The sequence below is a fragment of the Trichosurus vulpecula genome, chromosome 5 (assembly GCF_011100635.1).
Source record: "Trichosurus vulpecula isolate mTriVul1 chromosome 5, mTriVul1.pri, whole genome shotgun sequence".
Classification (NCBI taxonomy): Eukaryota; Metazoa; Chordata; class Mammalia; order Diprotodontia; family Phalangeridae; genus Trichosurus; species Trichosurus vulpecula.
Genome location: NC_050577.1, coordinates 55,972,219 through 55,994,828, shown reverse-complemented (window position 1 = coordinate 55,994,828; position 22,610 = coordinate 55,972,219). Strand labels below are relative to the sequence as shown.

The following is a 22,610-nucleotide window of genomic DNA, read 5'->3' as shown; positions in this document are numbered from 1 at the left end:
AATGCCTCAACACTCCACCTCCCAACATATATACATTCTTTCATCGTAGCTAAATTCTACTTGAAGACCTGAAATCTATATTAAAATACGCTATTTTTGACAAAGAGGCCACTTAGTATGTTAATGGTACCTCTTCATTTTCGAGAACTCTGTTTAAACTCTTCCCTACTCTAAATTAAAAAACACACACAAAGTTACAGAAATGAATAATTAAAATAATTGCAATTTGTGAAACAAATTACATCACTAATGACTCCAAAATTAATAATCAAGGAACAAAGGGGACAGTGTATCGAGAGGGTGACAGCAAAAAAATGAATCTCTGGGCCAACACACCACTCTTAGGATTTTAATTTGGAGTCCCCCTCTCCTAGCCATCTATTCTTATTGCACATCCATCAGGTTCCTGATGAATATAAAGGACCTCAGTATATCATGCCACCAGATCGCCGGGTTGGGATAACAATAGGAAGAGGGCTTTGTGGGCTTTGAGAAGGTGGAAGGAAATGGCACATGACAGTTTGGAGAAGCTGGTTGTTCTTTTCTTTCTTCTTGATTGTTTGCCTCTAATTACACCCACTAGTATTGTAATCACTATTTCATACAGATACAATTCTTCCTTCTGCTCATATGAGCGTGTGTAAATTTAAATGCAGCACTTAATACTGCATTAAGGTAACATGTAATGAAATACTAACAATTTTTTTCTATCATTCAGGTCCTCTTCTAGCAACTTGTACCCCCTGCATTTATTCTTACATTTTTATCTAGCTCCCTAATCCCACCCTCTTTTGTGCAATTCAAGAATATTTCCTCTTTCCTATTATGTACTGTTTATATCTTCGTAAGAATGGTTTGCTTTTATCTTTCCCTGATAGGAAAGTGTTACCACTTGAGTGGTTTCTGGTCTTAGGTAAATAATACACCCATCACAGCGATGAAATTGCCATTCATTGAAACCATTTCAAATGCATTTGCATTGTAAGATACATAGTCCTGCATGTAGGTATAGATTTAAATGGGGTTAAAAATTATTAAAATTAGTGCTGTATTATCTTTTCAAAAATTTCCAGAGGTTTCATGAGCCATCTCTTGAGTACTATGATAGTTTTATATTTTTTTTAGACTTTTATAGTTGGCATCTAGAGATAACAAGGGAAATATATTTGTTTTAAGGTAACATAAGGAACTACTTGCATTGAAATGAATCAAGTAATTATAAATGACCATTTAAATATGGGCCAAAGGGTACATTCAGTGACTGTTATGTTTTTGGTATGCATATTAGTGTTTACAATACACAGGAGCACATGGAGATATTAATCTTTTATATGTGTAGTTACTGATATTTATGTACATCGTTATCAAATATTATATGCAATCATTTTATGGCTTTGAAATCACCCATTCAGATGTACTTTGGTTAAGCTGCTATTTGTTTAAGATTGTGGCTTTATATATACAAAACCCTATGCCCATGACTTGGATACAGATATTCTAAATAGTTAAAAAAAATTTTTTTCTCTGCAGCTAGCAACATTTGACTGGTCTTTTCAGATTAAAAACTAAAAAGAAACAGATATATGGAATTTATTTGGAAATACCTCTTGCTAAGCTTTATCATACCAGTGGGCATCCTTATTGCCATCTTTGCCAATTTTTTATCTGAAAATGAATTGTAACCCTTCATGGTTGATCTTACTCTCTGCAGTTCAGTGTAAAATCTCATTCATTCTGTTCTTGGAAGTGGGATTTACGCGCATTTGGCTTCTATGTCCCACTAATTTTTTCAATGTACATTTCAAGAAGATCTGATGACTCTAATACTTTTAGCTCCCACTTCTGGCCTCCTTTAAGGAGAAATAATTTCACTTCTGTTGGTTTTAATTTCTCCATCTGCAAAATGGGGTAAGGTGCAATAGGCAAATCACCAATTTGAGGGATATAATGCAATGGTTGGTAATGACCTAACCCTTCAAACATCAAATAACACTGTTTTGTAATGTACTTGGGTAGCTAGGTGGCACAGTGGATAGAGTACCAAGCCTAGAGTCAGGAAAGCTCATTTTTGTGAGTTCAAATCCAACCTCAGATACTTACTAGCTCTGTGACCCTGGGCAAGTCACTTAACTCTGTTTGCCTCAGTTTTCTCATCTGCAAAATGAGTTAGAGAAGGAAATGGCAAACCACTCCAGTATCTTTGCCAAGAAAACCCCAAAAGGGGTCATGAAGAGTTGAATGGGGGGAGGGGGGTGGGAGTGGAAAGGACTCGACAACAGCAATGTACTTAACATCGATCAATTAATAAACATTTATTAAGCACCTACTATTTGGCAGACACTGTCCTAAGCACTGAAGATACAAAAAAGAGCGAAAAGACTGTCTTACCCTCAAGGAGTTTACAATCTAATGGCACCATGAAGTTGTGTTATTTTAGCTAGCTATGTTACTGCCATATTCCCCTACTGGACTGGTAGCTCCTTGAGGTCAAGAATTATGCCTTGCCTTAAAGTATATATTTCCTTCAGTGCCTAGAGCAGAGCTTTTTCATAGCTTAAGTGCTTATTGTTTGTTGTGCTATTTTGCATGGCTCAGAGATTTCCTGGCTTCCTTTAAGATTCAGCTCAGGCACCATTTTCTACATCATGCCTTTCTTGATCCCTGCAACTTCTATTACCCCCTAAACTACCTTGTATTTAACTACTTTATGAACATAGTGGTATTTATTCACTTTATATTGATGTTGCATATATTTACATGTATTTGTTATTTCCTCCAATAAAATGCAATTATACTCATTGCAAGTAGGGATTATTTCTTTCTTTGTGCTTGTACCCCTAGCACCTAGTGCAGTACCTGACACATAGTAGGTGCTTAAATGCTTATTGATTGATTGACATGTGTTTTAAGCTTTTTAAGTGTAGTCGAAGGCCTGGCTTGGGAAAATTTTCCTTTTTGGATGCAGGTTACCAACACTTGATCATTTGCCGGATGACAGTACAAAGTTGCGCATTCCCAAAAGTGCTGGGGAAGAACTGGACTTCAGACAAATGTAATTCAGCAAAAACAAACAAACAAACAAACGTGCCTTCAAGAAGCACATGGTCTAATGGGAGAGACAATATACAAGGGACTATATACAAAAAGATATACACAGAATAAATTGGAGACAGTCTTAGAGGGAAGGCCCTAGCAATATGGGGGACTGGGAAAGGCTAATTGCAGAAAGTGGGAATTTTGCTAGGTCCTGAAAGAAGACAGGGAAGACAGGAAGTAGAGATGAGGATGGAAAGAATTCTAGACATTGGGGACAGTCAGAAAAATTCACGGTCCGAAGGAGGAGTATAGGCATTCACAGAACGGCAAGGAGGCCGGTGTCACTGGATCATAGTGTTTGTTGGTTGCCCTTTGTAATGGAAGTGGACCCAAATAACATCATTATGTCAGAGGCAAGGTATGGTTGTCAAACTATGGCTGATCAGACCAATACAAGTTTGGAAGGCGTTACCATAAAATAGTCCACAGGATCGTAGAGTGTGTGGAGGGGGAGTAAGGCATAAGAAGACTGGAAATGTAGGAAAGGGGTAGGGTATGAAGGACATTTAAAAAAAAAAAAAAGGATTTTATATTTGATCCTGGAAGTACTAGGGAGCCACTGTGTATTTGTACTTCAAGTGATTTTGAATATAATATACTTAACCAGTTTTCCTTATTTGGGTGGAGTCTATATACTTATTTACATATCGGCACAGATGGCCATAATATGCACTTTGGACCATCGGTGTTACTACTGAAGTGATGATGTTGCTGGTGAGGTTACCATTCATGTGCACCACTGTGACTGGGTAAACCAGAATGACCAGCACTGATTCCCCTACCGATCCCATTCATAATCTGCCCTCGGGTTGGCAGCTGCTCTTGTTGGCAGGGTCTGCTTATTTATGGTTCTGTGTCTTCACCTCACAGGCTGCATGATACTTTTGACTTACAAGGAAAATAAAAAAACCCAAACCCAACTTACCACAATCTGATGGTTGCCTGCCAAGTTGATCTATTTGCTGCTGGGCTTCCCAGCAGTGTCCTTATAAATGTTTCTCTGGCTTGGAATTTTCCCACAGTCAAATAGCAGCTGGTTTGGTACTCTGCCTTTATCCATCCATCTTCATATGGCTGACTTGTCAAGACCAGGGTTAATTCCTGGAGGACCTCTATGCTCTAGGACCTTGTGGCTGGTATCTTCCCCCACCTCCCCCATTTTCTCTTGGGTGTTTCCAGGTATTGGATGTGATGATGATGATAGTGATAGTGATGACAAACATTCATATAGCACCTACTATGTGCCAGACACTATGCTAAGCACTATACAATTCTTATCTCATTTGATCTTTGCAACAACCCTGGGAGGTTGGTGCTGTTATTATGCCCACTGTACAGTTGAGGGAACTGAATCAAACAGAGGTTAAGTGACTTGCTCAGGGTCTCTCATCTATTAAGTGTCTGAGGATGGATTTGAACTCAGGTCTTCCTGACTCCTTGCCCAGCACTCTACCCATTTCACTGCCTAGAGTAAATAGGAAATGATTAAGAAAGGAAAGGCACTGGAATTAGGAGGGGTTAGGGAAAATTTCCTGTAGAAGGTGGGATTTTAGTTGGGACTTAAAGGAAGCCAGGGAGGTCAGTAGTTGGGGCAGAGGAGGGAAAGCATTCCAGGTATGGGGGATAGCCAGAGAGAATGTCTAGAGCTGAGCTATAGAGTGCCTTGTTCATGAAATAAGAGGCCAGGGGGCCAGGGTCATCGGATCAAGATTTTACATATCAACTTGGTTTTACTGTCTCCCTCAAAGTTGATGTCTTCTGGTAAGTCAGACCAGGCTTGGGCCCAATGTCTCACTGGCACTGTGTTCCCTAAGAGCCACAGGGAAGCTGCTGCAGTCTTCTCCCTGGGCTGCCTGCCAACTCTGACAAAAAAGATTCAGGACCTCCAGACGTCTTGGAGGTCACCTCCAAGACTGGACATAGCCATCACAGAATAGTTTTTCATTCACCTAGGAACGGGAAAGAACAAACATAAATGAGGCGGCCCCAAACCCAAGTTCCATCTTGCTTAGGCAGGAAATATGCATTATCTATCACGGACATGACAATAGGAATGGTGGTGTGGTTGGTGGGGTAGAGCTAGGTAATGCTCTTTCTCCCTTGCCCCTTAAAGGAAGCTTGAAATGGTCTTGATACTATTAGCAGTCCAAAGGGAAGAGAGCAGTGATGGTAGGGTCACTTTCTCTTCGATCTCCACTAAGTCATCAACTCTTTCTGCTCCAGGATCAAACAGGGTAATATCTCCACCTCTAAAATGATCATCTCCTCTCAGCCCTCAGCCAGATACCCGTAGAAGCTGGCTGCAAAGGCCCTTCCTTTAGGGAGACCCAGACATGTCAATAAGTATTTATTAATTGCCTACTATGTGCTAGATGGGCAGCTAGGTGGTGCCATAGTAGAATGCTGGACCTGGAGTCAGGAAGACTCAACTTCCTAAGTTCAAACCTGGACTCAGACACTTACTAGCTATGTGACTGTGGGCAAGTCACTTAACCCTGTTGGCCTCAGTTTCCTCATCTGTAAAATGATCTGGAGAAAGGAAATAAAAAGCGACTCCAGTATCTTTGGCAAGAAAACCCCAAATGGGATCACATAGAGTCAAACATGACTGAAATGACTGAACAACAATGTGTGACAAGTACTTTGCTAAGTGCCAGGGATACAAAAAGAGGCAAAAATAGGAGCTTATAATCTAATGGATGGTCTCTACAAGTCAATTCAATCCTTAGTATGTTTTCTCTGGAGACCTTCAGTTATGTGTTGGGATTGCTGGAGAAGGCTGTTCCAAAATTCATTTTCTTCTATGAAATTTAGCCAACATTTATAAAGCACCTATGATATTGAAGGCACCTTGTTAGGCTCTGGAGATACAAAAATGAAAGTGAGACATTTTGCATGTTGTTGTTTGGTCAGTCATATCTGACTCTTTGTGACCCTGTGGACCATAGAGCCCCAATCATGTCCATGGGGTTTTCTTGGCAAATATACTGGAGTGGTTTGCCATTTCCTTCTCCAGTGGATTAAGGCAAACAGGGTTAAGTGACTTGCCCAGGGTCACACAGCTAGTAAGTATCTGAGGCCAGATGTGAACTAAGGTCTTCCTGACTCTAGACCCAGCACTCTATCCACTGATCCACTTAGCTGCCTCCAACATATTGGACATACACAAATAAATGCAAGGTAGCTTGAGGAAGAGGACAGCACTAACAACTGAAAGGAGGTGGATTAAGTTAGGAAAGGCCTCACAAGGATATAGACAACCAAAGGTGAACTTGGAAGGAAGAGGAGAATTCAGAGAGGAGGAGCGCAGGAGGAAATGCCTTCCAGGTATAGGGAACTAAGAAGAAATTAGATAGATGCAAGTCAAGGATTGTTTGGGTTTTTTTTTTAAGTAGTTTTGGGTCCCTGTTTCTGATTTATGGTCTAATCCCAGTTACTTCCATTATTTTCCTTCCTGATCTGATAAAAATGCTATTTCTGGTTAACTGCTGCAAGATGTGGCAATCACTCTCATGACTAAATATTTATTTGCCTACTAAGAGCTTTGAGTAGTGCCATGTTGCCAGTGGGTGCTCAGTAAATATTAATTGATGGCAGCGCATGCCTGAGTGGGAGGTATCCACTTAGGATCAGATGAACTTTCAGAAAGTGGTAGGGAAGGTAAAGAGAGAACAAAAGAAGTGGGGAGGAAATGAGATGAAGGTGAATGCTTGGCTTTGAGGAGGCCAAAAAACCATTAAGAGATCAAGGGATGAAAAATGCTAAAGAAAAGAGACCAAAAAAAGAAGGTAGGGCGAAATAGCTCACTGGCAAAAGGCCAGGCCCCCTTATAAAAACTGGATACAATGCCCATTTCCAAGATTAACACCAAGAAGGAGAAGAGAAAAAAAGAATACTCTGAGGAGGCCTAGAGAAAACCAAATATTGCTTTAATGGACACATTTTCTATTATTATATACATATAAAGAAGATGAGTAATATGCCATATCAGATGGGTTACTCAAACTGTCAGAACAAGAGCTAAAGCGTGAGTACTTTCTGAGTGGAACTTCTGAGGCCTCAGAGCCACCAAAAATGTTCCTGAGGGAACTAGGAATAGGCTTAACCCACCAGGCAGCCCACGAAGTGCTTGGAGGATAACAAAGGGAGCTGATTCCAGGCTACTTGATGAGGATATTTCTAGATGGAAGTCATGGGGCAGGGGAGAAGACCCATCATTTAAATGGACAGTATATCAATGGACCCTGTCATTCCTAAGTCAAGTTTCATGTCTTATTTTCCCCAGTTGTTGTTTTGATGTTTTTTCAGTCATGTCTAACTCTTTGTGACCCCATTTGGGGTTTTCTTGGCAGAGGTACTAGAGTGGTTTGCCATTTCCTTCTCTAGGTCATTTTACAGATGAAGAAAGTGAGGCAAACAAGGTTCAGTGACTTGCTCCAGGGTCACACAGCTAGTAACTGTCTGAGACCAGGTGTGACCTTAGGAAGATGAGTCTTCCTGATTCCATGTCCAGCATGCTATTCACTGTAGCGCCACCTAGCTGCCCATTTCTCCCAATTGAATCCATCTAAAGGGTGCTGAATAGTAATGGTAGGTTGAGGACAGTTTTGTTGAAAACCACAATCAAGGTGGTGTTCCCATCTTACTGTCTACTTCCGGAATATACCCACATAGTTGGTCATTTCACTCCTCTCCTCTAGAATTTCTAGTGCTTCCCTATCATCTAATAAAGTTCCAACTCCTTTGCCCAGCTCATTAAAGGATGTCTACAATCTGGCTCCACTTTATCTTTCCAACATTATCTCATCTTATCATTTTATCATCTCATCTTATCTCATGTTATTTTCCCTCCAAATACGGCCAACTCGACATACCCAGTGCTTCCTGGGACATTACCCATATAGATTCTCTCATTCTAACGTCCTCAGTACCTTAAAAGTCCTTTTCCCCTTTCCTTCATTACATGTTGAATTCCTACTCATCTTTGAGCCTAACTCAATGTTGTCTCTTTCAGGAAGCCTTCTATGATTATCCTGCACAGTAATAACCTTGAGTGAAGAAGGATTTAAGTACCAAAAGGGCACAAAGGCAAATCTGTGTACCATTAGGAGTTGGAGATACAAATACAAGATGATACAGAACCTGCCCTCAAGAACCTTATGTTCTAGTTGGGGAACTAAGACATGTAGGGCAGTGGTGGCCAGGAGGGTGGAGTTTTGGTGTGGGACATCACTGAGATAGTGAGTAGAACCATAATGTGGTCAGTTGTTACATCTTTTCATGGTAGTGTTAATCTGATCACTAGTCCCTGACCAAATGGCGAGGAAGTCTGGGGGGAGCGGGGAAAGGGGAACCTAAACAGTGACAGGGCAGATGGCAATATGACCCTGGGTGGCTGGGATGCCCCTGGGAGGCATGGTCTGGGGCCAGTTAGATATAGGGGGTTAGGTGAGTTTGTAATCACTCACTCGGCCTTTCCCCCTTAAAGCTAATGTAGCATTTTATCTTGCTTCTCTGTGATACATTAACCACGTAACATTTGGTATTATTTATCTGTGATGGTGTCTTTCTTTACTAGACTATAAGTTGCATGAGGGCAGGGATTTTTGTCTTATCTAAACTTTGTATCTCTCCCTCCCCACTGAGTGATCTGTACATAGTTGGTACTTAATATTTTCTGAATGAATAATACTTCCAAATCCTTTTCAGAATCTTGAATCAGTTTTAAGATGCGAAGGTACTAAATGGATAAACAAAACGAGTTTGGTGTCAGCGAAATAGGGAGGACAAAAGAGTTAGTGACCCAGCTCAGACTGGCTCATAGGGCAATACAACTTTAACATCCTCCACTCTCACTGGAGGAATCCTGAATAGTCTGAAGACCCTTTCTATGGATCTAGTTCTAAATCTGCCGTTGCCATTAGCATCCCTTTTATCCCTCAATACCCCCTCCCTTCTTCTACCACCTGTATAGTCTTGGCAATACTCAGGCTTTGTAGATTTATTTTGGTTGATGTTTTAAAGAATAGCCTCTTTATACTTATATACTCCCACTTCTTTTCTTAAGAGGGGTATTCTCCAAGAAAGTATTCATGAGAAAATATATTGGGGCCAAGAGTAACATAACAATCTTATATCTGCTCAAAAGACCATGCACACAGAAATTATATTTGTATGCATGTATCCATGCAAGTAAAACCACCATTGGAAAAGAAAGAGACTAGGAGAAATACAGAAGAATATTTCTAAGTTGTAAGAACAGTGGTTTTATCAGCAGCTAGGCAGGAAGATAAGGTGACCCAGCCCACCCCAGTGCTTACTAGCCTTACTCTTTAGCTCTGATTCTCCCAGGAAAGAGGAAAAGGAGCTGCTGACATTTCTGCTTAAAAGAATCAATGCATCTTTGTTTCCCTGTCTGTTCATTTGACCTTATTGTGTTATGGAACAGGGGGGAAAAAGCTTCCAAATGAAAGTGGTCAGGGTAAGAGAGGCAAGGTGCAAAGCAGGGGGAACAAGGTTTTTCCTACTAGACACCGTAGGTGAGATCACAGACTTCTGATCATCACCAGGGTGTTATTATTTGGTGGTGGTGATCTTATTTGTTCCTGCTTCTAATTTGGGATTCTTGGCTTGCTGTAATAAGTCACCATCTTCTCAGCCATCATTCCCGTATTGACAAGCAAATGTCATCCACATTTGATTGACGTCCATTGCTCCTGAATGCAGAAGTACGATTTAGGAATCAATGCTGCTTATTTATTTAAAGCTGCTCTTGGTGTGTCTTGTGTATTTGTTGGTGGGATAACTTGCTTAATACTTACTCTGGGGACTTTTCCATTAATATTACAAATTCAGAGAATTCTTTGACCTCACCCTTAAAGCTGCCCATTCTTCCCCATCTCTTTCTCATTTCCCTTCCTCTTCACCCCTCCCCCAACACACATGGGAAATCTGCTATGGAAACTACGTATCTGTATCTGTATCAGAGAGAGACCTTTCCTAGAGCCCTGTGATACACTGCTTTGTGTGAGGACTTTTAAATGCAGTTTGCCAAATAGTCACTTTCTTAGGGACCAGAATTCTTTTAGGAAATGAAATCCACAGACAAAAGAAACACTCAGTAGTCTGACTTGAATTCATGTACATATATGTCCCACTCTTTCCAGAAGCAATGTTGGGCTTGATTTGGTCACTGTTCCCAGAGCATGGGGAAAGACAAACCTGTCCCAAATGTGTAAAATGTTTGGACTTAATGGCAGGAATGACAACTCCCAACTACAGTGAGTTACTTCAACTGCCCTCAGTAAGTTTAGTATGCTAACTTTCTTGCTAGAAGTGAAGTTCCTTCATTTTAAGAAGCCTGTCAGGAAAACTAGGTGCTTTCAAAAGAACTTTCACTTGTGCCATTTAAAAATTCTAAAGGGCTGTGCTTATATTTTAAAAAAAAATGGTATTTCACATAACACTTGAAGGGCTAATGAGAGTCAGGCCTTTGTGAAGTGTTGTTGGTCCAAGCCCTTCCACCTCCATTATTCGGATGCTGCTCCTGGTAGATGAAAAGCAAGGCAAAGACAGGAATGACCCTTTAGTCCAAGTTGAGTGACTTGGAAAGCTGTCGTGTCCCTCCCAGGCCCCCCCTTCCCCCGACCAAGTAAGGGAGATGTCATCACTCAGGTCCAGCAAGGGGAATGTTTGGGATTTCACTGTTCATCCTTTTGAAGAGAAAGAAAAAAAAAGGGAAAAAAAATCCCCACATTGTCAGAGTAATGCCAAACTCCCTATGAGTGGGAAGAGCAGAGCAGATGCTGGAATGTGATGCCAAAGCGGCTCCCCTTCCTCTGTGCCTTGGGTGCCTATAAATTGCTCGGGCGCGTTTGTCAGCCTCCTCTTCTCCTGGCAGGTGGCATCGGAGCAGAATCCTGCTCTCAGTCTCTCTGTGTGCCCGGCCGAGAAGCGCTCCTCTCCTGGCTCGTGCTCGCTCTTCGCTTCCACGTCGCAGGTTTCTGGTGCCTCGAAGGGGAGTGGGAGCGGGAGGCAAGGGGTCGCAGCCTCTCCTCGCGGCTCCAGCCCTGCGTCTGCTGCTGCTGCTTCTTCCAGGCAATTGGCTTTGCACGCTCCAGGAGTTGCACGGCTGAGCTCGCGCTCTCAACCCTGCGTGCGCCTATCTTAGAGTTGTGCTTGGGGGAAGAAGCGGTAGGGGTGGGTTAGGAAGAAGATCTCCAGGACAAGAAAACGCGACAGTAAAAGGAGGAGGGAAAGCAACTTCAGACGGAAAGTTGATTCGAACTGGCATAGTATGCAAAAAAAGGGGACAAGTCGATGACTAGCAGCAGCATAAAAGTGTGAGAGGCTTCAGTGGTACCCAGGAGGCGGGCGGTTCCTCTCTGCCCCACGATCCCTCTACCTCGGCTGCTGCAGCGGCTGCAGCGGCTGCAGAAGCTTCACTAGCAGCAGCGGCGGCGGCGGCGGCGGCGGCAGATCAGCAGAAGCAGCCACAGGTGCGAAAGGGCGAAGGGGCGCAGAGCAGGCGAGAGGGCGCCCTCGTCACCCTTCCCCCCTCCCTCCAATCTCAGCCACCCCTCCCCGTACAGCTTGGGACTTTAACTCAAGTCACCTTTCTCCCGCCCTCTCGCCCTCCCTCCCCAGCGGTAGCCACAGCAGGGAGGAGGAGGAAGAAGAGGAGGAGGAGAGCTGCCGGACGCTCGGCGGCCCTAGGGAGTTGGGGGTTCGTAGGGGGTCGTTTTCGGCTCTGAGGAGGTCCCCGCCCAGCCTTCAAAATTTTGTCCAAAAGCAGACAAGAGGATCGCCCCGCGCTGAGCCGGTTGGTGGGCAGCAGGAGGCGCCTGATCGCCGCCGGGGCCCTGGGGGTGGTCATGGTCCTGCTGCTGGTCATCCTCATCCCGGTGCTGGTGAGCTCGGCGGGCACGTCGGCGCACTACGAGATGCTGGGCACCTGCCGCATGGTCTGCGACCCCTACGGGGGCACCAAAGCTCCCAGCACGGCGGCGACCCCCGACCGGGGCCTCATGCAGTCGCTGCCCACCTTCATTCAGGGCCCCAAAGGCGAAGCCGGCCGGCCGGGCAAAGCCGGCCCCCGCGGACCTCCCGGAGAGCCCGGGCCGCCGGGCCCCGTGGGGCCGCCCGGAGAGAAGGGGGAGCCGGGCCGTCAGGGCCTGCCGGGTCCCCCCGGGGCTCCGGGGCTCAACGCGGCCGGGGCCATCAGCGCCGCCACCTACAGCACGGTGCCCAAGATCGCCTTCTACGCGGGCCTTAAGCGCCAGCACGAAGGCTACGAGGTTCTCAAGTTCGACGACGTAGTCACCAATCTGGGCAACCACTACGACCCGACCACGGGCAAGTTTACCTGCTCCATCCCAGGCATCTACTTCTTCACCTACCACGTCCTGATGCGCGGGGGGGATGGCACCAGTATGTGGGCTGATCTCTGCAAAAACAACCAGGTGAGAAGAGAAAGTGGGATTGGAGAGAAAGGGGGACTTCGAAGGAAGGGAGGAGGGTGAAGGTAGAGGAGATCTGCGAAATCAAGTTGGGGGTGGGCTAATGTTAAAGGACGTGGGGAAGGGGAGACGTAACCAGGACTCAAGAGTGAGACCGGTGGAGGGGACACTGTCGCACTCAGGGGTCCTAGGATTGGGAAAGGGGTGGAATTTTTCCGACGGCCGGTAGAACTGCGGGTCAGCTTGGAGAGGGCGGTCCCAGGCTGCTGTGAGATAGCTCGACTCCTCCACCCCCGACGTCCAAGCCCAGGAGAGGTCAGATCCAGGAGCATTCCGAAGGGCGGGAGTGCGCCTGGGGGAGTTCCACAAGAGTGAAAAAGTTGGGACCTGTATCATCCGGAAGAAAGGGGACGAATAGGGCAGAACCTACAAGACAACCGGGCTCTCGCGGGAGCCGGAGGCTGTCAACCCTAGAGGAAAAAGCTAAGTCCCAAGAAGATGCTCAGAGCAGGGGCGCGCACAAGATTGACGGGCTCCTGACCTGGGGGCCAAAGGGACTCACGCTGCCTCCTTGGACAAAGGAAGGGAGAGATCTCCTTAAGTGTGAAAAATTAGAACCTCTACTGCAGGGAGGAGGAAGGACGAGACCCGGGATGTTTCTGGGAAGAAGAAAAGTAGAAAGGCTGGGAAGTCCGTGGGGGGTCGACACAGCACCTCGCGGGCCTGGGGGGACGCGCGCGGGGTAGCGCACCTTGTGCTAAGCTACTCTGCCCGGCCTGTGCCCAGGGCACCAGAGGAGGAACTTCGTCCCCTCCCAGTCTCCGGCCAGGGCCCAGGGCTGAGGCCAGTTGAACTCAGGGCTCCCTCCCTCCCACGCGCGGCTGCGTTAAGGGTGGGAGAAGAACCCAGGAAGACGGAGCGGCCTTACCCACGCACAGAGACAGAAGAGTGTTCGGGGAACTGGGTTGACACTTGGCTCGCGCAAACTGGTGTTCCCAGCGCTTTTCACTTTTTCTCCGGTAGTGAACTGCTGCTGTAAACGAAAATCGTGCGCAGTCCCGTGGTTGGAGACAGAAAACAATGCTGTAATCCTCTTTTCCAAGACGCTCTAAGGAAAGCATCCACACCGTGCTTTTAAAATACGCGCCTGCCTCCCTCGCAGTCAACTCATTCAGAGGCCTTGCAACACCCAGCTAGGGGTCTTGTCTTGAGAAGAATCACGATGTTAATTGGGTGGCAATTAATGGGGACCCTCTAATTCCCCTAGGTTAACTGTTCTGGCAAGAGTTGGAACCGCCATTTACTTAACTAAGGAAAGTACGGCATCAGGTCACCCTTTCTCCTCTCTCCCCTAACCACTAGAGGCCTTTCTTCCATTATTTCTCATTTCAGCTCCATGAAAACAAAAGCCAGATGATAGATAGCTAGAGGGGGGAAAGGGCTTGGATAACACCCCCCCCCCCAAAAAAAAGGACAAAGGCCTTTTCCTTTAAGGGGCCTTCAGGGCCCAAGGATTAGAAAAAGAGGCGAACTGCCACCAGGAGGCACTGCCAGGGATGTGTATTATAATTATTATGAATGAAAATAATATTAAAATAAATAACATTTTTCTCTGATTCCCTGGATAGTTATAGGTAGATTGCTGAAGGCGACATTGACTCAGTGTAAGAAAACAGGTCATTTAGGGTGTTATGATATCCTGAAAGGTGTATTTATATTTATAGACAACCAATGAGTAGGTATTTTTTTTAAATGTGATTTAAGATGTAATAGGTAACATAAGTGGACTTTGAGGGGACAAAAAACATTAAAATATTATTGCATTTTTAGTTTAATTTTTTTTTTTTGCCTCTCAGAATTCACTTAATCTATAGAACACTACGCTGGCATGAATTCACAAGTTTCAGTTCTATGGACAAATTAAGTTTTAAGAAAGTCTATATGATGGATTATTCATGGATGTAATAAGATCCAGCTTTTATTAAAAACATTTAAAAATTCACTTTCTAGAGATTGGGCAATAGAACAGAAAACAGAGGAATAATCCATTTAAAACAGTTGAAATTTGATCCTCACCTAGTGAGCCTGTGTATATTAATAGTGGTTCCATTAAAATCTCACTCCCCCTCCTTCCCCCAAAGCTAATTATTTTGGTGTTTCCAATTATTACACTGGTGGAGTTTCACTGATAGAGGCCTCTTTTGTACAGTCAGAAAGAGAAGGCAAAACAGATAGCCAAGCTTTGTGAATGACAATGTGTAGAATGTATAATGCTTTAAATCATTTAGATAAGTTAATTCTGCAAGATGTATGCAACAGGTAATTCTTTAAAAAAAATCTGTATAGTAGTGAGCAGATAACTGTACATTTAGAGCCTGGTTCTGAAATAATGGGTCCTGTTGGAGAGTCCAGGTTGTTGGTAGAAAATGTGATAGGAATTCCACAAAAGTATTCTTCCTTCATTTTTCCCCCTTTGAAATTATACAGCATTCTGATAATTTCTTAGAACTATTTTCTATCCTACCCCCTTTTTGAACCGATCTAATTTATGTCCATAGAACTGAAACTTGTTCATCCATGTCAGTGTTATGTTCTATGGATTAAGTGGATTTTGAGAGGCAAAAAATGAAATAAAATTTAAAAAAAACCAAAAAAAAATGTGCAATGTGCTCCAGGAAAGAGAGAAATGCTACTGTACCAGAACCATGTAAAAGCCATTTCATTTACGCTCTGTGTTGAATGCAGGATCACAAATGAAAACATCAAAGGCCAGTAAATTAATCTGATATGCCACTTAACCTTTTGTTTATGGTTCTTCAGAAGTACTATGAAAATGAAGTTATAAGGACTTCAGTAACAACTAATTAAATTAGCAAATGTCTGCCATAAATATTGTCTGTAATGATAAACCTTTAATAATAAGATAATGATAAAACAATTCATCCTTACTTTGATAAACTTACCACTAAAGGGATACAGCTGGCTTTTTACATTTTGTTATTGTTGTTGTCTCACCAAATAAGCTTAAATTTATTTTTGCATTTTGCCTCTTTCGTTATTTAGGATAGGCTAAAACCAAAATTATTCAAAGTAGAAGTAAAAAAAAAAACAACAGAGAAAAAATCCTTATATAACTTCAATTAAGCAGGAAACATTGAGAGTAAAAGATTGTCATTCTATTGAAAGTACTACTTCTGCTTTTTAAAATGATAATAAACTAGCCAGTGAAGGCAGAAAAAGATCAGAAATGGATAATTTAATAATACAGATATTTTTATTTCCTTAGAATTTAACTTAAGTACCTGATCTTATCTTTAAGATGACTCTTTTAGTGGGTTGATAGTTATTGGTGTCATTACTATAGTATATTTGTTATCTTTTTATGGACTTTGGGAAATACTGGAAGACAAAAGCAAATTCTTAGGTAACATGCAATATAGAAAAGATGGTGGATCCCATTCAGGGATATACTAGTGATAGTGGGTTGAACATGAAGAAAGCATCCCATTCCCTGAGAAAACATCCAAATTAGTGTACATTTAGGAATTCCAAATCATCTCCAGGGTGAATATATTACCCTTAATAGCCTGAGAGCTTCAAGAATTGCTGAAGTCACAGAGCTGGCTCCTACGTGTTTGCAGTTTCCAGGTCCCATTATGCCTTTGCAATATGATGAGGTGGGCAGGCATATTAAATGATATCAGGTATACTAGAGAATGATACTTGTTTAATTTGGAAGGTCTTGTAGCAGAGTATTTTAAAGTCTTATGGGATTCTTCTCAGACATTAAAAAGAAATTGCACTGGCTTTTCCAAACAAAGGAAGGGAAATCTGTAAGGGGAAATATGTTGGAATGGGGGATCAAACTAATGCATTTGCAGGATTTTGTGGGGATACACAACCGAATAGAAATTGCTTTATATCTTAAGGACTGTCACCTATAAATGATAACATTTTAATAGAGAGAAAATGATTTCTTAGCCCTGTAATGCCCTTCTAGAGGATGCACTTAATGTTTAAACCAATAAACTGCAAAATATACTTAAGCATATTACCCCAAATATGAAATGTTATGTAAATCCTATTAACAGCTATTAATTATATACTGGATTGCCAAACACATGAATGGATTTTTTTCCCTATCCAATAGGACAAAGAATTATTATGGAATTTATTTTTCACCACCCATTAAAACTAGCCTTTGTGTTTTTTGTTTTTAGTATTTGTTCCAAATAGCAGCATCCTATAGTTTGGGGGTTTTTCTGGGGAATAATGACTAGGTGAAGTTGATGACTCCTTCCAGCTGGTAATTAATTCCCAGGAAATGTTCTGTGGTTCAATTGTTATTATTTAATGATCAAAACAGATCATTTCACTCAATTGGTGTATATATTTGAGTGAATATTCCCAAGTATAATCACATGGTATATTGCCATCATCATAAGAAATATACGTGCAAGTTTGTATAGTGTTAAACTAGTCTACTACCTTGAAGCTCCTCTTACCCTTTGGTATGTGATACCTAGAAAGATTTCTCAACTCCCTCACCCCCTCCCACCCTGTTCCTTACTCAAATTACTTTTCGAGTTCAGCAATGTCAGAGAGGTTTCTCCTCTTTTTAACATTTCAGCATTGATATGGTATCATCCTACATGAAAATTTAAATCTGAAAACCCATCATTTAAACTCTGAAGGGAGGGCAAGGAAATTCTCGACTTATGGGTCATTTCCTGCCCCTCCCCCTCCAATTTGCCAAATGATAAAAATCCAGCATATTATTCCCGAAGTCATCTATTATTGCTTAGTGGAAGCTTGCAAAGGTATTCTATCCCCAGGTCCTTTACTTGGGGAGATGTCATTAGTCTAGGAAGAAGTAACTAGTCACAAAGAGGAAGATGTTTTTCTCTAATAAATCACCTACAAATATACTTGCCAAAATGCTTTACAAGGCAGAACCAAAACAGGACTAAATGAAGCTGAAGCTTCATTTGAGTTGTAGATGTGACAGAACGCTCATATCACTTGATGTGATGGGCAATCTGACTGTTTGCAAATGCCTATCAACTCACTAATGAGATCACAGACCCAATTCATGAGCAGCTTACATGCTGAAAACCAACAGGAAAGGACACATTTACAGCCATCAAATGATAAAAGTACATTCAATTAGAGAATTCACATTCTAAGCCACATAGAGCCCTTAAATAATGGGAATTTAGTTCATTTTATATCTTCTAGGTTATGCTCAGTTTAGTTCATTGATTTAAGGGGACATGCCAGCACTGCCTGGCTAAGCTATGATGCTCAAAAAGATCAATATATAGAAAAAGGAACTCCTAACAAACTTAGGTTGCCTAACCAAAAGATGTTCGATGAGGTCAGTTTCTAAAGCTTGTCTAGGTGGTACAAGGAGGTACTAGGAGGGAGGCCTTAGAGTAAGAAAGACCCAAGGTCAAATCCTGCCTCAGACACTGAATAGATGTATGACTGGTCAGATTACAAAGTCTCATTTGAATTTCACTTTATCTGTAAAATCAGGATAACAATACCTACCTAACAGTTGTTGTGAGGATCCAGTGAGATAATATGTTAAGTACTTTGAAAACCTTAAAGTGCCACATAAATGCTGACCATCACCACCACCACCATCATCATCATCTCAGGTTTTTGTAAACTGTAAGACCATACTACAGATTTATTTTCTTTTATATTTAATATGAGGCTTTGAGGACCCAACAAATCTGTTGATTATCATTAGTTTAAAAAACAAATCTTCCCTAGAATCTGCTCAGTCCATTCAGAATATATTTTTTGAGGTTTGCTTGTATCCATTATTTCTGTTTTAGTTTTATTATTTTTTTTAAGTCCAAGTAGTTCCTTGGATCTTTTTCTACCACAAATACTATAGAATCGGTGCGAAGTTCCAAAAGTAAAGACTAATGGAATGCAGGCATGAATAGTCTCATATTCTTTTGTCCCTTCACTAGGTTGTCTAGTTAATGGTGGTTTAAATAAAAATGAAAGAAACTAAGTAGGTGTTTTTCTTACTTCAAGAAGAGACATTTGAGGGGTGAGTGGAGTCAGGATAGGAGGGATTTTTTTCAAAAAAGAGGAAAAATTGTTTTTGTATTATTTTAAGTAGTAAATGTCACAATGGTAATGATAAGTATCAGTCAAAACTGACAAGGAAGCTGAACGGTGCCTCACTGCACTGCTGTCCTCAAGATTTGTGCAACAGGACTGTGAGGGAGTGGAAACCATGGTATAATGACATCATTCTTTTCCAGTAACAAACAGTTACAGACTAAATATACCAATTTCCATGCTATGGAGGGTCACATTAGAGTAATTATAAAGAAGTCCACAAGTCTCATTTAAGTCTAGGTCTTTTGAGCACCAGAAGGAAGCATCCTAAGTTTTTAACAATGATTTTAATTATGTCTGTTTTACACAGGTCCGTGCTAGCGCGATTGCTCAGGATGCCGATCAGAATTACGACTATGCCAGTAACAGTGTGGTTCTTCATTTGGAGCCAGGAGATGAAGTCTACATAAAATTAGATGGAGGAAAAGCACATGGAGGAAACAACAACAAATACAGCACGTTTTCTGGATTTATTATTTATGCAGACTGATAATTCAGAAACTAAGCTTATTTCTTCTGAATCTGAGCACTGGATCCATAACGGCTCATGCCTGTGAATCAAGAATCCCAGTGGATACCAACAGTGGGGCACATCAGTAGTGTGTGTGTTGGGGGGAGGGGGGAAATCAAATGCTACCTGACTCACATCTGTACAACTCAGAAAAAAACCTTATGTTAAAAAAAAATTAAAAGCAAGATACGCAGATGTGTGATCCACTACCGCCGCCAAAGCAAATACTCCTTAATGTTAGTGTCCATGTGAATGAAGTCCTATAGAGATCACAACTTTTTATAGAAAAATCTGCTACATTGAATTATTTCTTCAATATATATGATACTTTGGTGTATTATGATATTGCTGCTTTTATCCATATGTCAGCTTTGGTTCTTGTGAGTTTACCTGCTAATTATGAAACCTGGAGGCCACTTATAGCGTGGTGAGGGATGATTTTATGCTAAAAGGAAAGATTTGAGGAAAATCATACTGTTTCTTTCCAAAGAAATTGTTTGCCTTGTATTTTTGTTACTTTTACACCTAAACCTAGGAATGATTCAGCTTTAAGCCTTAACCTGGAATGTTCTAGATTTTGAGGGAAGTAATTCTCAAGCCTTGTATTATTGCCACATAATTTTTTTATTAATTTGGTTTTCCCCTCCCTCTAATGATGATTTTTAGAAACAGATCTAGAATGTGACATTGAATTGTCCTGTACGTGTGCTAAGAAATTTGTGTATCTACAGTGTTTAGATAGCTTCATAATTGTTCATCTTGTTAATATAAATATTGAGTCCATATAAAAAAAATTGTACACTTCCTTCAAAAGGCAAAAGCATTTCTTCTTCTTCAGTATAAATCCAGATTGCTGTTCTCTTCCCCATCCACACCCCCCATACCCTGGGATGGAACAAAAGATTATTGATGCACAAAGGCTTAATTTGAGCCACAGCATGATTTGCCAAGGGGAAAGTTTGTAATGCCTTCTAACCCTTACTACAAGTTTGTAGCCTGAGGTTATTTCAAAATTAACAGATAGAAATATTATCAATACAACAAGATGTATATATTTTATATACAATATATATTATATATAATATGTACATTATATATAATGTATATATATATTATATGTGGCTTAGGCACAGTGGATATAGAGTCTAGAGAACTACATTTTTAAAAAGTATACTATATATGGTATTTGAATTATTTTGAATGTCAAAAATGTATGGAGTACCAAAATAACAGCTCTTAGTGAAAACAGCTCCTGTTAAGAATTTAAAAAGAGAAAATTATTTTGCATAGGTTAAAGATGGCCTGGAGCACGTTTTTCCTTCCTATTTGACCACTCCTCTTTTATTCAAACTAAGAGTTTATCCCAGGGTCTGTGGTAGACTATTAACATTAGGCTTGCAGTAACAAAGCGGCTTCTTCTTCAATGTTGATGTATTACATGTATTTGAGCCATCAATTTGTTCTTGTTTCAGAGGTGGACTGAAACTGACACTAATGTAGATTTTGAGCGCAGTAAGAGGCCAAAATCCAGCCTTTCTGGTTAACACGTACCGCCAAAAGCCATCTCTTTAAACTACCAAGTGAAAGATATAAAGTACGCATTGTCATACACTGAACTGTCAAACAACTTCCCCCATAATGATGAAAAATCTATTCCTTGCTATTTGCCTTTGAAGATCCTTTGACAAATAGCTTTCAGAAACAGAAATTTAAAAATATTTAACCCACTTGTTTCACTGCTGAAGGAATTGTACATGTCCTTTCTGCTTTTTTCCAGAAACTAGTTTGTCCCTGTGGCTTGTCTCTTTTGGGACAGTTCCATTCCGAGTCTCTGGGTCATTGTCATAGTTCCGCTATGCTCATTTTCAGTAAACCTCTAAGGTAGCCTAGTCAAGATCTCAAAAGGCAGTATTGTTGTTCATCAATACATTTATTTATAGTTCCTGTTTTCCCCAGTAACATGTCCCAGTCTGGTCAAATACTATGATTTACCAGATGAAAAAGCATGAAGATACTTACCAAGTGTAATGATTAATCTTCTCTGGTCTTTCAAATGCTAAGTTATTTCATTAAAAAGAAAAAGATTAAAATGGACTACTCTTCCACTTATGGGACTCACAATTGTGGATATGTATGTTTACTACAGAGGAAATTGGAAGCAAGGTTTGGGGAAACTCTGTGTGTATCAACCAGAAAAATGAGCATTCAAGCAAAAGATTTTTTTTTTAGGAGCCGAGTACACCAAGGAGTTAATAAAAGGACTTCGGGGGGGAAAAAATCCCAACAACCCAGAGCTGGGTACCAAGCTCTAAAAATCAAGACTGTCATTTCTAATAGATATGACCTTTTCTTCAGATAAATAAGCATTGCTTACCCTTGTTTAGGCCCAGAGAAAAATACTCAAATAAAAAGTACACAAAGGAAATGGGAAAACGTATAAGGCAAACATTTCTTTCATTTATTTATTTATTTGTTTGTTTGTTTGCTTATTTATTTATTTATTTATTTATGTATTTATTTATTTTGCATCATATCTTACAAACCAATTAAATTGTGGCCTTTGTTATACATGTAACAATGATGATTCATTAAACTATATTATGTAATATATTTCAACTTTTATTATTACATTTTTATAATTCAGAGCGAGTGTCCATGGTAGTTCATGTTCACCCATGAAAGCATGAGAACAAAATTTAGAACAAAACAGATATGGATCTCTGAATGTAGATAGGAGAGGGACCTGCTTTTATTGTTTGTATATGTGTAAGAGAGAGAGAGAGAGAGAGAGAGAGAGAGAGAGAGAGAGAGAGAGAGAGAGAAAATACATTGGATATTTCATTTAAAAATATTCTAAGGCATTTGTGAATTGGTAGCCATGTGACAATATCTTTTGAAGAAAAAACTTAAAATCTCAAGTTCAGTTGCTACAGAAGCTACTTTAAAGTGCCATATTATTCATTAAGCATTAATTAAAGAACAGCAGGATAATTAGTAGGATCATCAATATTACAGGAAACCTCAAATTGCTCCAGAGGGGGGTGATTTAACTGGAAATAGTTTAAATTTTCTCAAGTAGTGCAGCTGATGAATCTTCAAAAGAGTCCAATTATTGGGTAAGTATAGGATTAAAATCACCGTTTGGGAACAGGTATTTCTCAATTTTTTTTTAAAATAAGGAACACTGGTATTAGAGGTAGCCAGATTCAGAGATAAGGCAAACCTCTCATTATTCTAATAAAAAGAAAGACTATTAGCCCTGAGGGGATCTGAATAATCTCCCACAAGTTTACCCCAGTCCTCAACCCCCTCCCAGCCCCTCCTCCCCTCCAAACTGGATTGGTTTCAAATAGTTGGATTTTCTCTGTCAGTTTCATGTGCAAGATTCAGAAATGATTTTA

The 22,610-nt window shown here is 41.2% G+C and overlaps 1 protein-coding gene across 1 annotated transcript; it reads left to right on the top strand.

Moving 5' to 3' along the window:
* The first annotated feature begins 11,935 nt into the window (after window positions 1–11,935).
* Window positions 11,936–20,280, top strand: C1QL3 (complement C1q like 3). The gene is made up of 2 exons (XM_036760913.1): window positions 11,936–12,557; window positions 19,009–20,280. The coding sequence occupies exons 1-2, from the start codon at window positions 11,970–11,972 to the stop codon at window positions 19,186–19,188; spliced, it is 768 nt and encodes a 255-aa protein (XP_036616808.1). The 5' UTR covers window positions 11,936–11,969; the 3' UTR covers window positions 19,189–20,280.
* Window positions 20,281–22,610: the final 2,330 nt, after the last annotated feature.